The 15,652-nt window shown below is 46.9% G+C and overlaps 1 protein-coding gene and 1 long non-coding RNA gene across 12 annotated transcripts in view; one reads left to right on the top strand and one right to left on the bottom strand.

The window, feature by feature from the left end:
- Positions 1-15,652, top strand: part of LOC142582393 (protein couch potato-like) — a 156,295-nt gene that overhangs the window by 82,714 nt on the left and 57,929 nt on the right. For 9 of the 11 annotated variants that reach the window (XR_012828433.1, XM_075692063.1, XM_075692064.1 and 6 more), the window contains exon 2: positions 13,453-13,506. The exons of the other annotated variants lie outside the window; for them this stretch is intronic. Coding sequence is in view for 8 of the 9 variants with exons in the window: in XM_075692063.1 (XP_075548178.1) it covers positions 13,453-13,506 (54 nt within the window). In the remaining variant the exon portion in view is untranslated. The remainder of the gene's footprint in view (positions 1-13,452; positions 13,507-15,652) is intronic. 11 annotated transcript variants of the gene reach the window in all.
- On the bottom strand, positions 401-15,007 carry LOC142582396 (uncharacterized). Its single transcript, XR_012828434.1, has 3 exons — positions 14,624-15,007; positions 12,064-12,202; positions 401-627 (listed from the first exon to the last, which is right to left on the bottom strand). It is a non-coding gene; the product is annotated as an uncharacterized LOC142582396 (long non-coding RNA).

Genomic DNA, 15,652 nt, shown 5'->3' with positions numbered 1-15,652 from the left:
AGTAGCTACCGAAACTCTGGAGCACGACTTGCTGGGCCTAAGCCAGCGCTCTTTCGTTGAATTTAGATTTTAAGCGCCTTTTCTATTTCACTCATATATGCAACCTCAAAGAACTCTTATAAAAGTTGTTTGCGATTACAGTATATGCCTATAGGCCTATACCGTGATGGTTTACCATTATTTACTGGTAATGTGCATCTTCTGCTGCATATTGGTCACCCTGATTGTCCAATACAGATACTACACACACCTGCTCATACTTATGCGCACAGAACGTGTTACGACAGACATCACTGCCGACGGCGGTTATTCCGGACAAATCAACGCTAGACTACAGCCAGCCAGATATATCACTAGAAAAATTTAACACTGACGATAGCACAAACAATAAGGTGGCTTGTTTATCATAGCGGCAGCCTTTTAATTTGGCGATGAGGCCGGATTCGGGAACCCGGGCACACCCTCTCGCTTAGGCGGCAGCTATCGGCGCCGGCCCGTGCCGTGGCAGGCCACGCGGCCAAGGCCGCACTCGCGGAGCTCCGCTGCGTCACTTCCGCACCTGTCACCATGACGACGGTCACCCACCGGTGGCGACCCAGTACGCTACGCTTCCAGCACTGAGGCGACCTGCGAAGGAGGCGCGGCGCAGCTCGGAATGACGAAGAGAAAAAACGTGATAAAGAAGGTTCCCTCACCGCATGCTGCCTGCGCAACACTTCCCCGTGCCGCCCCCTTTAGAGAGGGCAAATGGCATGGTTCAGTGCACTCAGAACATGAGCACATTGTTAGCGCACAGCTATGAACACACTCTCCGAAGAGTAAAAGGCTGTTCTCTCCTTGCGCGTGACATCAAGCATACCTTGTTGGGTCATGAGTAATATACGGGACTGTCGTGTTATTTTTTTTTATTTTGCTTGATATACACAGAAGCGCTTGCTTTTGACAGTTTCAAGAGACTGAAACTTCCTGGAATGCAGTTTCGAATGCTTATACTTGCTGTACTGACGAATGCGCGGAAACGTGTGATGTTATTTGGAAGAACGAACCAAAACCCACGTGCACTCGTCTGTATTTCAGCGCGATTAAACAGCATAACTGGAGCGGTTGACCAGGTATGCCATTTGCATTGTAAGCACGACAATGAAAGACGAACAGTTTCTTGGTGAAGGAAAACAGTACAGACAGCAGATATGAATGACTTTCTTTTTCAAGTCTTGCTGTAGGACTCCGTCAAATGTACCCCACTACCTCATAATGTTTCGCTTATTTCGATGTACAATTATACCCGCCGTGGTTGCTCAGTGTCTATGGTGTTGGGCTGCTGAGCACGAGGTCGCGGGATCAAATCCCGGCCACGGCGGCCGCATTCCGAAGGGGGCGAAAAGCGAAAACACCCGTGTACTTGGATTTAGGTGCACGTTAAAGAACCCCAGGTGGTCGAAATTTCCGGAGTCCCCCACTACGGCGTGCCTCATAATCAGAAAGTGGTTTTGGCACATAAAACCCCATAATTTAATTAATTTAATTCAATGTACAATTATCAGACCGCTCTCGGTAAGCATACAAAATTCTGCAATCGAAATGCGAATAACCAGTCGATTGCACTAGACAACCAATGCCAACAGCGTTCTCAACGTCTGGGAGAACTGAGCTAGGGCGCGCTCGCGATAATCTCAAAGGAAAAGAAACGTTTAACTTGAGACTCTTTCTCGGGACGCCTCCTCGCTTAGACACTGCCATAGGGTTTCTTGCTCAGCCGTTGTGGAAATATACTTGTTTCAAGGCAATTCTTTCTCGCCAACTCGGAGCACGTCATGTTTTTTCCATTCTTCCGATTCCTTACCAAATTACGTCGCTGTCTAGCCAGAACTAAGGCTCATTTTCCTCATTTCATTGAGAGAGAGAGAGAGAGAGAGAGAGAGAATAAACTTTTATTATCGAGGTTGAGTGCAGTTTTCTTTGCCATTTCATTGAAACTTTGTCGAATCTTCACAGTGAGTATGCGGCATTAGTCGAAGAAAACCAAATCAAGCCAAAGTGAGCAGGAAAATCTAATCTGAGGACCAACCATCAACAGCAGCGGCATGTAGTCTAAGCTTGGTCGTATGCGAACGTTTGAGAAAGTGAATTTGGGGAATTGAACGAAGGCGCCCCGTTGGCCAAGGATTCTCTCAGAAGACCGTCTCCAGAGTGAGGCCACCTAAATATAAGGGACATGAATATATATAGTTTTCAGGCACCTGTGGCGTCAGACACCTGTGAGGAGGTGAAGCCGCAAAGCGTAGACTGCTATATGTATACGTAAGAACCGAGACGTGACAGCTATTCAAGGACTTCTGAGAAGGGAAACAAGCAGCGCCGTTATGTTCACTACAGCGGCCAAACCGCCACTCGGCAATTTACGACAGCGAATTATGTTATTGTATATAAAAGAACTGCCTTCCTCTTTTTATTCCTTTTTATTGAATATACAGATCGTTATATTTTAAGCAGGATTTCGGGCGTCACTATGTAGTCATAATAACTTTTTGGGAGATATTTGCGCGGACTTGCTCACAGTGATTAGTTTGCAGCATTCCTCTTTATTAAAGACGTTATACCGTACTGCACCCCCGATTTGAGAATGGGACGATTAAATATTGTTCATATATAAACACTATATATATGTAGAGGCCGGTGCCATTTGAAGCGAAAGCTCGGTGAACGGTGAAATTGAAACAAATGGAGCCACGGGACATTGAGTAGCGTTACGCCCTTCTCGCTATCTCTAAACACCATGCTTCCAAACTCCCCACCTAAGCCCGCAGCTAAATGCAATTTGATTTAATCTGAGCATCCTGCCCAAAGCATGTGACGCGTTTTGCCGCTGCCGAGACGTTCGCATTACGCTTCCTTAATATAAATCTATTCACACTAAAAATCAGCGATTTAGGCATGTCCCGGCGTCACAGGAATTACTCTTATAATCTTACACGCACTTTTTATATGCAGCGAAGGTTAATATGCCTTGCTTGTCGGCGGTCCTAGCCATGATACGCTAATGAAATCGCTAAATATCCCGAGCGACGACACTGCATGTTTTATCCACCGCTAATGCCGCTTGCAGCGGGCCACAATAAAAGTAATGAATTTAGAAAATATCTACATACGCTCGCGTCGCTAGCCTACGTTTAGCATGACGCGGTCGTCGCATATATTTTCTTTCTCTACACAGCTTACTCCGCGTGATACAGCTTATTATCCGAACTAATTCCTGTCCAACTTAGCACTGGTGCGGGCGTTGCAGTTTCTGAAAAATCTAAGCCTGTTAGCACGCGAATTCTACTCTGCATTTTTCTTTCTTGTACGCAGTGTTTGAGCCGAACGATGTTACGAAGCTTTGAATACCACCGGCGTTTCTCGTAGAGGAACAGCGCGTATAGCCTTATAGTATATAAAGCGATCACTGTACACTACATGACTCAGCATTCGCTTCTCATGCAGCTATCCGAGTTTTTGGTTCGCTATACAGTTCCTTACGCATAGTGCGAGTCCATATTGTATCGTACATTAAAGTGAGATGAAAGAAGCCCGCGAATTCAGTCATCAGATGCATACGACAATAGCGGCATTGGCGCAATTTGCAATCTTATGTGATCTTCATTGTTACGAATTCAAAAGAAGCAAATATTATGGCGATCTTCAGATCGGAAGAATAGCACCGTTAGGGCATGCTTTTAAAAGAACTAATTTAGTAGCAGACAGAGTTGTCACTTAAAGTGTTGGAGACGACAAGAACACTAAAAGTATCCACGATAATCTAACGAACACGCTGCGTACAATACTAATGCGTATCTAAACCTTCAGCACTCTTTGAAGACAAGTGCGTAAAATATCCTGACAGGCTGCTAGAAATCGAAATACATTTGACTAAAACACTTGCAAGTACCAGATAAAATCAGAGGCGTAGTGCGATAGAGGGGTAACTACAGACTACTGCGAAAGTTTGTCCTTTTCCGGTGGAAAAAAACTAAGCTAATGGTGCTGATGGCACAATTATGTTATCAGATAAGCTATTATAATACTGGTTTACTTCAGTTTCAGTTTATCTTCCAGGAACAAATCGAGCGCTGGCAACCCCACCTCATTGTTCTTTGTTTTCTTTCTCGGGAACAACAGATTGTTCTTTTAAATGCTTAAATTCATGTAGATGCCCCCACGCTTTTCAGCGAAGTTAGCTTTTGTCACCTTCTACGGGAAAAGAGCTAATGGACGCTCGTCGCCCTGAACTATTATTTTTCAAGCAGCGCCATGTATCCGCCGTTTCACTCGAGGACAAAGATCGCTTTTCTTATGCGCGCATCTCCTCTAGCACGACAGGGTGGTGTATAAACGATGCTCCCACGAACCACCCTTGACGCTTCGTTAGCCACGACAGCCACCTGCGTAATCAGGCGCTTTGCATTCGCCTTCCAAACAAGCCCTAGCGGCTCTGAACACTCATTACTCCACTTTAAAATTGAAGCGAGCCGCGCTCTCTTCGACTTGTCGGAGAAGCCAAGGAGCTAACTGTGTGACTTGGTGAATGTGTTGCGCACGCAGGAGCCTTTCGCTCACATTTACCGTTTTTTTTCCCTCCTACTTTGCATGTTCTATCTTCAAGAGCGTTGTAGCGAGCCCGCGAATGGGAGCTCGCGCAGTGGCGGCAAATTCCATTAGCGCGAGCAAACAGCGCGCGACCAGTTTGTGAACCGCGGGAGAAAGGCAAGGCGCTCGTTCGTCCAGCGGCGCTGACTCCTTGAAGCGCGCTCGGTCGGATCTCGTATTGGCGGTGAAGCAGCCAGAGAGCCGCTTCCGGAGCATTCACCCTCAGACAGCGGAGTCTCTGCAGGTGGATGGAAGCATGCTTTTTTATGCACACATGATTTGGAAGAGAGTTTGCTAACGCGGCCGCCACGTTTGAATCTAGTGAAGTCATTACGAAGAAGACAGCCCGACGAAGGAACTATCCTGATGTGCCTGGCTAGCGCAGTGGCCCTTAGAAGGCAGAGCCCTTGTCAAAGGAAGACCGAAACACGTAACGCGATACACCGAAGTCCAACAGTGTAGTGCTTGAACCCTGCTTTCGCCCAGGGTGGTAACATCTACTGCCATGCCGTCGGTACGCGATTTGCTAGTCGGTGCGAACATCTTACATTTATTACCGGTTAATCTGCGTGTCCGAGGAAACTTCTGCATAGCTTCTTCACTCAGTCATGCGAGCAACTCACTCACTCACTCACTCACTCACTCACTCACTCACTCACTCACTCACTCACTCACTCACTCACTCACTCACTCACTCACTCACTCACTCACTCACTCACTCACTCACTCACTCACTCACTCACTCACTCACTCACTCACTCACTCACTCACTCACTCATTCACTCACTCAGCCATCCCTTCCTCGCATGGATGTGATTTGCTTTTTCCACTCGTACATGGAATGCTGCCTGAGACACTTGAAACGGCTTCAGCAGTTATTGAGCGAGAGAAAAGGCGTGAATGAAATGCAATAATAAGCGGCCTCAGTGAGCTGCACATCGCAATTACGTATCTGCGGCCATGTGTTTCCACTTCGGTGCCAGTATCGCACACGTCGCGCTCAGGCAGGTTTTCGGGCTTCCGAAACTACAGTACGTGGCGAAGTACAACCTTACATAACTTCAGGTAACAAACAAATCGACGCTGATCGCCAACGCCTTCAGAGCCAAACAACTGATCGCCGTCGCATCTCACGACCGGGGAAGGAACGTTTTCTTTCTTGCCAGCGCCTGTGTACTACGCGACAGCGCCGCCATTCTCCCTTCCATATTAAGAGACAGCGGTTTGTTTATCTGGCCATGGCAGTTTTCGCGAGCTACGTGGCCTTATCGAACGCCGTTGGGCGACTGCTGCGTCCGCGCGAGTTCTCGCGCAACCAGCTGAGAGTTGCCGCGTTGCTTACTCGTGTTGTAGGCGCTGTTTACCGCGTGCTCAGAGTAATTGCCACCACCGTCGCACGCTGGGAAAACGAATGGCTACTTCTGATTAGCGGGCTGTCGGTGAGGGCTAATTAATAACGGGTTCGTAAGCCACAGCGCTGTAAGATTAGCGACCGGCCTCCAAGACCGCTATCAAGCGCAGGGCACACGTGTTTTGGCCGAGTTTCTTCGACCGGTACTTCGAGTGCTCGCGCGGGAGCGTATTCCCCTGTGGTAGAAGAGAGACGCCGTTGGGAAGAGGTGTGAAAGGCGATTGGCAGTCGCGATAAGAAAAACTTTGCGTGCGACGAGTAATTGAAATTCTAGCTCGAAGGGATGGGGGCGGATGAGGAATTTTGCAATGAAGATATTGCCTTCGCACAGCGGCACCCGGGTTTTCATATATCGGTTTGTCAAGTGAGACTGTACCGAACACCTTACTATATAACAGCCGCGGCGGTGTACCATTAGTTATATTGATTAAAACGTTTATTACATGGGCAGGAGTGATGTTGACCGCTACTGGTACCCTGTGAAATGGTGTGGAATAACATGAACATGTATGTATGTATGTATGTATGTATGTATGTATGTATGTATGTATGTATGTATGTATGTATGTATGTATGTATGTATGTATGTATGTATGTATGTATGTATGTATGTATGTATGTATGTATGTGTGTATGTGTGTATGTGTGTATGTGTGTATGTGTGTATGTGTGTGTGTATGTATACGTATGTATACGTATGTATGTATGTATGTATGTATGTATGTATGTATGTATGTATGTATGTATGTATGTATGTATGTATGTATGTATGTATGTATGTACGTACGTATTTGTGCTTGCCCAGTGGTAGGAAGCGGATAATTCAGAATTGCAGACAGAATAATGTGAAGCTCACAACCAATGGGTTTAGTGGACACCGGTCAGACATACATTGCACGTCAGCTGTCAGGAAATCTTGTTTATTATGTGGAACTTCATGAATTCGGCAAAAGAGTGGCTTGCACCAATCTCATATCTGTGCGGGTAGCTGAATGATAAAAAAAGAGCAAACGGAATTACAACCAATAAAGAAGACGAGCGCCTTAATAGCCGAAGAAGACGTCTAGTCAAGAACCCCGCGCCGCCTCATTTATAAGTCCTCTTTCTTTTTTTTCTTCTCCTTCCTCTGGCCCGCACGGTTGCCGCTATAGTTCATCAAGATGTATCACCGACAGGTCGCTCAAAGCACGATTCTCTCGAGCGTGAATTGAGTGAAATACTGTATTGTAGGGCAGCACTATTCATTCACAATTAAAGAGGAGATGCAGTTGTCACTTTCAAATTCACCGCAAATAGCTTTCAAAGAACTACTTCTGCGAGGAATTCGTGCTAACAAGGTCGACCGTCGGAAGTCCGGTATACATTTCATATACATTTCTAGCGGAGCCAATATCGAGGTAGATTTTTATGGAGTGTGGCTGCTTTATATCGTCCCGCAAGAAAAAATATGATAAAGAAAGATAAATAGCTGGCTGGTACAGTCTGCTTGATTGGAACGAGTCAGTACGCACCCCTTCTTTCTTTGAATCAATATATACCCTGATTCGAAACACTTAAAGAAATATGTTCAACTATTATAATTTAGCATCTGCGCATGCTGCGAAGCTATCTGTGTAATGCGTATTATATTCTAGTTTTGTAAAATTGTGTAACTTTTGCACGTACATGACCAGTATTTGAGGGTCATAATCATATTGAATTGTTTCATCAACAGTCAAATTTGCCTTCTTTAACGTAACACGCTTTGATGCAACCCAATTTACCGGCTTACCCTATATAGAAGCGCACAAACCATTGAGGGTTTAACAAAGGACAGACATTTATTTGCGAAAGGGGCTGCAGATCACGCGTGTAAAAGTAATGCTACAAGGGATATTGTCAAGCGTCAGGCACCTCAACCAATGTTGCAACAGAAAATAGCGTGATATGTTTTGAATAATTATTCCCTTGCCAGCTTCAATCACACAGACAACTAACTGCATGACATCGTAAAGTGAAACCTTGTCAACTGGTACATCTCAGAAAACGTGGCCACTGCCTTAACACTACTCACAACTGGAATGTGGCGCATAATGGCTGATTGGCCGGTGCACGCGATAGTCGGCATATTTCTTGGGGCGCGGATGCTATAGGAACGTTGTAACGCCTCCAGAAAACACACCGCTACGTTATTACCCACACGACCTCCATAAGCAAACTCGGCGCGACTCCATTGTGAGACGATCAATGAGTGTGTTCTAGGCGAGCGATCAAAACAAGGCCAAGCGCAGAGAGGCCAAAATGCCACCGTATCTCCGGGCAAGTGGTTTCAGGTGCGCGCTCTCCCAGGGTGCGTTGCTCGGGACATGTAATTAGCATGCCGGCGGCTGCAGCCGGAGAGCGTATGGCGGAGTCCTGGCCCTTGAGCAACAGAGCCTAATTGGGTCCTCGAGAAACCCTCTCCACCCCATCTCATAGCTCCACCCGCCCACCTCCTACTCCGCGTCCTCTTCCTGGAGCCGCGATCGAGCCCCCTCCGAGGATACTGGAAAGCATATCGCCGATCACGTGGTTCACCGTCAGCGCCGCGAAGCGCGTCGGAGAACAGTGACCAAACAGCGCAATTGGTCCGCCGGTTTGGCACTCGCGCCACCGGAAACGGAAACGCTTCCGGTTAAACGAAGCCACGCGTGCGCACAGAGTGCCGCCAGATTTTTCAGACCGTCGCAGCGTGGGTTCGGCTATAGTTCGGCGCACTACGGAGTTGCATGTTCGCGCTGCTGCCTGTTCCCCAACAGTATCTCGCCAGCTTCCTGTTCTTTCATCGACACCGTTTTCGGTGCTCGGATTCCTCCAAGGCGCGCCGCAGTCTTGCGACCCTGAAAACAGGCCAAAAGTGGCAATATATATGACGACGTCAGAAAATCGAATTCGAATATATATATATATATAGGTCTCGCTGTCTTTTCTAGATGTATACGAAGATTACTAGTCTAGCTGGGCAAGCAGGATGAAAGGATCAACAGAACGAACGTTTTCGTAAAAAGCCAAGCAGGGGATCATTTATGAAAGGCCGAAGTGCGCTAACAGTCGCCGTCCTCCGTTCTTGCGACCACCTTGTTTGACTTTGGTCTTAGTTCCAGTGCAGGCATTCAACTACTGAAAGGGCCGTTGGCCACCCTTATTTGCTCTGATTAAGCAGCAACATAAAAAGCTTTTCAGATACATACAAGTTTTGGGAGGATATATACAAGCGGTCTAAAGAAGGCATATTGCATGCCAAGGAAAAGGAGGACAAAAAATAAGAACGAAATTAAAGCATGCGGTAGGCTGCTTTGAAGATTATATGTCTCGCATAGATAAAATGACGAAAGAAAAAGTAGGAATGGAGCTGTGAAGAGCAACCGGCGTAGGAAAACAAAATTAAACAGAAGGTGACGGGGAGCAAGCGCTCCGACGGTCGCGCTGCCGAGTAAATTGAATCCAAACTGGTGGCGTCTTGCTTGCGAGCCAGCTTGGCGTCTTCTCGCCGGTTTCCCGCGCCGTCACACTCGCTGGCTTTTCAGTGCCGGCGGTCTCTCGCTTTCAGCCGCGAGATGTCGCATGAATAATTTCCGGTACGGAGTCGGCGGCGTCGCCGCATCGCAGTGGTTCAGGCCTGCGATTGGCGCGCCACCTTTTCAAAGCAAACACTTCTTTTGGCGTGAACCACGCTCGCCATTCTGGCTCCCTTTTTGTTTGGCTTACTTCCTTTTCAGCGTCGTATGTTCTGATTCGCAAACACCGGGCCTATCGGTGACCGCACACTGAAAGAAATGGGCACAAAGGAACTTGCCTGATCCAGCGCACCTCTATCTCTGATTTCTTTTCTCGATTTTTTGTTAATAAAGGTGCACGCCACTAGGTTCAAGAAATTTTACTTTCAAATATATCTCGAAACCATGTTCAAAAGGCATCTGAATAAGGCTGAATGCGAAAAATGTGCGTCAGCGCAGATTTAACCCTACGGCTCGGCCTCTCTTTGTTTATATTTTGTTACATAGCCCAAACCTAGCGACACAATATAAAGGAGCGCTAACTGGCTGCCATAGAATTTGTAAAGAGAACGTGTTCCCCGTTAATACTGTATATTTACTTCTAGATGTTGCCCCGGGGGGCGGGTAGGCTGGGAATGGTATGCCTGTAATATAAACGCATAAACCGAGAATACATATCAAAGGAAACACACAATAGTGTATTTGCTCGTACAAGGCTCGGGCACACGCGCTTGAAAAATATTCCGTAGCGATGTTTAACTAAACTGAGCATTTAGTTCGTGCTGTCGACGTCAAACACCGTGTAACGACCTATTCTGTACGCGTACTTGCTCTTTTATGTCCCCTTTTAGCCAATAGCGAGATTAAGGGCGCTATAACTTAAAACTATTCCAATGTGTTTTTATTCCAATCTCCTGACGTCAAATTTGCGTAACCGCCGACGCAAGCATCGGGCGGTGACCCGCAGAGTTGTCTGAATAGACCAATGAAACGCTCTCCTTGTTCATAGGAGGTCAGTTTTGTTTGCTTGAAAAACGAATAACATTGCTTACACTGAGCGGCTTGTGTTATCCAATTGGCGGACAAGGGGCGAGGAGCACGCTCAAGTGGAGAGGGATTCGATGGGGCAGAGCCACTGCACTGAATATCGATAACCAGAGGGTAGTGCCGGCGTCTGCGATTGGTCCGCTTTCCCTTACTTAGCTGGCCGTGGCTGGTCGAAAATTGCGGCGGCATGCAACGAAAGCTCAACAACGACACTAAAACGGATCCTCAGCAAAGAATAGTTGGCAGAACGTCGTCGTAAACGCGCCGAAAGTGCTCGAAAACGCTACACGGCCACACAAAAAAGTTTTATTATACGCAAATAAACCCATGCCCTCCGGCAGAGGCGAGTAGCCAGTGCCTCAGCGATCGGCGGCAGCCATCTTTTATTCCTTTCGGAACGGGGCAGCCTCCGGCTATTCAGAAGAAAACTCAGTTTTCTTCGGCATATTAATGTGCCTTTAACGCGTACACGTCACTTTGACGCGGTGAGTTTTTGCGGTTTTGTGACGTCGCGTGACAGGCAGGTTAAGTGAGTGCAGCACGAAAACTTTTGATCAATAGCCGAGGACTAATGGCGAAAAGGTGTCGAATCAGAAATACCCATTTTTCTTTCGTTCGGTCAAATCGTGCATAATCAGTGTGTACACTTCATATCAGATGGGGAGCTATCGCGGTTTTCGGGACGTCGTGTGACAGGCAGGTGAAGTGGTGGTGGAAAAAAAAGTTTTTACCAATCGCGGAGGGCTGATTGCAGAATTGGTATAGAAAAGTTTGGAATAGTTTTACGTTATAGCGCCCGAAATCAGATTATGGGGTTTTACGCGCCAAAACCACGATCTGATTATGAGCCACGCCGTAGTGGGGCGCTCCGAAAATTTGGACCATCTGGGGTTCTTTAACGTGCACCTAAATCTAAGTGCACGGGTGTTTTCGCATTCCGCTCCCATCTAAATCCGGCAGCCGTGGTCGGAATTTGATCCCGCGATCTAGTGCTTAGCAGCCGAACACCATATCCACTAAGCAACCACGGCGGGTGCCGATAGCGATTGTTCGGTATAATGTCCGGAATAGAGCGCACTGTCAGCATTTCAGCGTGGACGTTATATTTAGGTTCGTTTGCCCGAAACAATACATTTTCCACTGGGACGCCCAACTGTGTGCACGCCAGTAGGACAATGTGAGAGAGCGGGAGTGCTCTCAGGTCAAGACAAGTAAGCATGGCGCATGTGCGTATCTAATGGCGGAGCTCGCACCCTGCTACAACAGCGTAATCTTTCACCCCTCGAGGCGTGAATATTGCATGGAAATGACGCAGCAATAAAGAAAAAGTGCTAAAGGGGGACTGGGCTTCCAGCTGGTAAGTCTGCGGAAGGCACAGCAAATGCCTAGGAAACACGCCAGGCGAGGAAACAAAGGAAGAACGACGGACTGGCTTCTTGCATAGTATGTTCTGAGGGAGCCTACCTGCCACAACCAGCAGCTGCTGGCTTCTTCGGTTCGTTGCCCACCTGAGACCCTCTTGCCTCGGGCGGTAGCGTGTTCCGATCTGTCACACTCTCTTCCACCGATGAGATGGAGGAGGGAGGACACCCGTCGTTGCCACCTGTGTGCAGAATGGGAGCTCTCGGTCAGTGCTACGGAGCGCTACTCGCCCCGAGTCGCCACAAGAGCTTGCTGTTGTTCATGTCTCGGCCCGCAGTGGTTTCAGCGGTTGCACATTAAGGCTTCTTCCTACATGCTCAACTCTACGTAATGTTTCTGGCATCTAGTTGATGATGTGATGGCGGGAATTAGAGTAAGGAACGTTACTCAGAACTAGGTGTTACGAGGTCAATAGGGGCCTCGTTAACCAAACCAGTGTAAACGAGCGGTGCTTGCCTGGCGAGTCTATCTGGCGTCGTTGTTACTGAGAAATCCTCGTTTCCCATTTCACCCTCCCCAAAAGTAGGGTAGCCAAGCGGGCGCGTCGTTGGTTAACCTCTCTCCCTTTCCCTCGTAGTTTATCTCTCTCGGAACCACGGCACCGGATTAAGCTTGTCAGTAAACAAACAACTAACCGTCTAATTCGCTCCACTCACTCACTCACTCACTCACTCACTCACTCACTCACTCACTCACTCACTCACTCACTCACTCACTCACTCACTCACTCACTCACTCACTCACTCACTCACTCACTCACTCACTCACTCACTCACTCACTCACTCACTCACTCACTCAGACGTACATCTTCTGAGTACTTACTAGTGGTGACTGAAGAACGTCATTAGAAATGATATAACTGAGCAAAACCCTGCAATAGTCTAGTAGACGTGACAGTCAAGCGCAGCACAGTCAAGTCCGGCATTTTTTTAATGCAGCAGCAGCAGCAGCCTAAGCATTAAAACGTCCCTGAATTATGGTTATTCAACGATGACGAGCACTGTGTTGTCTTGATGAAGGCTCTTCTTTTTCTAGGAATTTCAGCACTTGATATACATTTCTAAAATTTTGTAATTTTGTTCTCGTGCCTTCCCACGAGATGCGTAAATGATCGCCGTAAATGGCGAGCGATGCCTGCTATCTCTCCTCCGGTTCAGTGCCTCCAGGCCGCACTGCATCCTCTGTATGGGGGTGTCATGGCGTTAATCGGCCACACTTGCTCCAGACGCGCCTCAATTAACAATCACACGCCCTTGCAACTGGAGTTCAGAGGCGAAACTATGCGAAGAGGTCACGAGCGCGCGTTCAGTGGCGAGAGAACAGTCACTTCTTGCAAAGGTGGCGAGCTGCTACTTGGTGGTTTCGTGCCCGCTGTGACTTTTCAGCCTGTTTTTCACCATGCACTCAATTGTGTCTTTGTCTCTGCGCAGGTGAGTGTGCCATGCTGTTGTTCTTGCTCGGCGGAACCGTGCGGCGTTCATTCGGTAAGGTGTGCTACGACGAGGTTTAGACTCGCAATCTCTGAAATAGAGGCTCATCATCAGAGAAACCGCTCAAGAATGCTGTTCTCTAAACAAAAGATCGTTCACAATAAAGGGTAAAGGAAAAGAAAAGGCTTTTGTAACACAACGCGAAGGCACAAGCCCATCATGGTGGGCAATATATTTCAGTGACGAGCACCTTGGCCAATACAGTAAGACCCTCATTTCACTAGTTCAACCATCCGAAATTGAAAAAAAAAGAAACATAACAAAATTTTTGAATTTGTACAATACTGAAGGCCAGAACAAAGGCCCAAGCAGGAGTGAATAATGGTACAATCATGAACACAGGCGTAAATTAAAGAAAGATCATATATGAGAAAATACAAGGCAAGAGAGAGATATATCGAAACAAAACTACATTGCTTTAATAATTTTGCTCAGTTGAAAGTCAGTATACTTTGTCCAGTCACTCTGCGTCTTTCGTCCTGCGTAGGTTTTCGCGCTACCCTGCAAACACGAATGGGTACAAACTTTCCTGCCCTATTATTCCCCTTGAAGGCAAGAGTAGCACGTTAACTTGTTTTGAATTGTGGAGATTTGTTTCAGTTCGATATTTATTGTTCGGCGGATTCACGCGTATTTTCTCGGAAGATGAGACGTTACAGAACTACGTGCGAAGGTAGGCAAAATACAGCAAGCGAGGTCTATTGCGACAACATGCATAAAATATCTGCCAGACTGAGAGCTGCGCTTGTTGGCACGGATCCGTGCTTAAGCCTACGTCTTTTCTTTGTACCCGTGCTTTTTCGGGCTTTTTTGATTTTAGGCATGTATAATACATGCACGCAAGAAAAAGAAGAAGAAAAGAAGAAGAAAAGAAAGAAAGAAAGGCTGCTGCCTAATCACGTTAGCGTGGTACACCATTACAAAACATGCACCGTGACAAGACGGCCATATGCACCGCTTAGAAAAACTAAAAACGGCGAATGAGATAGCGCGTTTACGATGGAAATAGCGCTAAAAAATAACTTAACGGGCATAACGAATAAAATCCACATACTGAACACATAAATATTATATCCCGATAGAAACATCGAATAATAATAAAAAATGATACCATGTTTGCGGCCGCTTTACACAATAAAGAGGAAGCCGCCTTTGTGAAATAACTTCCGGGCCACTCCTTGTTGCCAGCGCGGATCCAGAGATGTCTTCGGGCTGCGTGTGGTTAAGCTCGTGTAAGACCGTGCAGTGTATGGGAATGAGGTGGCGGAGACAGTCATCTTTACCAGGCCATGGAACAACGTTCCTGTATGTACTCCCCACGGGATCGGCAGAGTAGCACGGAATTAAGTCTTCTCCATTGTGTCCCATGCCATGTGTTAGAGTATACTTCAAATGCGCGTAAAAACAAGGCTGACTCAGACTCAGGGCAATTACGGTGATTTGCAATACTTTATCTTATTCTTATTTCTACCATATATTATTTGGTAGAAACAGCTTATAGGGGCATTATATTTTTTACTTTACCGTATCAATATCAAACAGATTAGTTGACCATTTTAACAGCGATACAATGATTAACGTAGTTGAGAAGCGCGAGGTAAGCTAAAAATACGCTTGCATGAAAGTTGCGTTAATTTATGGTAATCTATATTGTCACGTTGTAGTGACGAGGAAGAACACAGTTGCGACAACTGTGAATTACGTAACTAACTGTTTATTGGGCGAACTTGCGTCCAGCCAAACAAGTAGCACTGAAGCACGACGATACGGCGAGCGAAGTGGGCTTTAATCGAAAATCTGATCTGCAGGTCAAGCGCGTCGGCTTATATACATGACTCGTCGAAGGCTCCAGCGTAATCGCTGGTGCCCACGTGCCTTCCAGAAAGTGCTACACAATTCGTGTCGCGCGTACAATGTTATTACGCAAGATTGAGAGAGAACACACGCAACAGATAACATTCAAGTTCCAAATAATGCCGGCGTGTCTTGCGCTGAGCAATAACATAAGGTTGTTATAGCGGGTGAAATGCAGTCCCCTGAAAAAAGGATAGATAAGTACACACGTCAATATGAGCAAGAGACGGTGCCGCGATCATTTCGATAAAGAGACATATGTGCGCTCTACGTTGGTTATGCCTAG

Source organism: Dermacentor variabilis, chromosome 5, assembly GCF_050947875.1.
Source record: "Dermacentor variabilis isolate Ectoservices chromosome 5, ASM5094787v1, whole genome shotgun sequence".
NCBI lineage: Eukaryota > Metazoa > Arthropoda > Arachnida > Ixodida > Ixodidae > Dermacentor > Dermacentor variabilis.
Note: the sequence above shows the minus strand (reverse complement) of the source record. Positions and strands in the feature narration are given on the sequence as shown.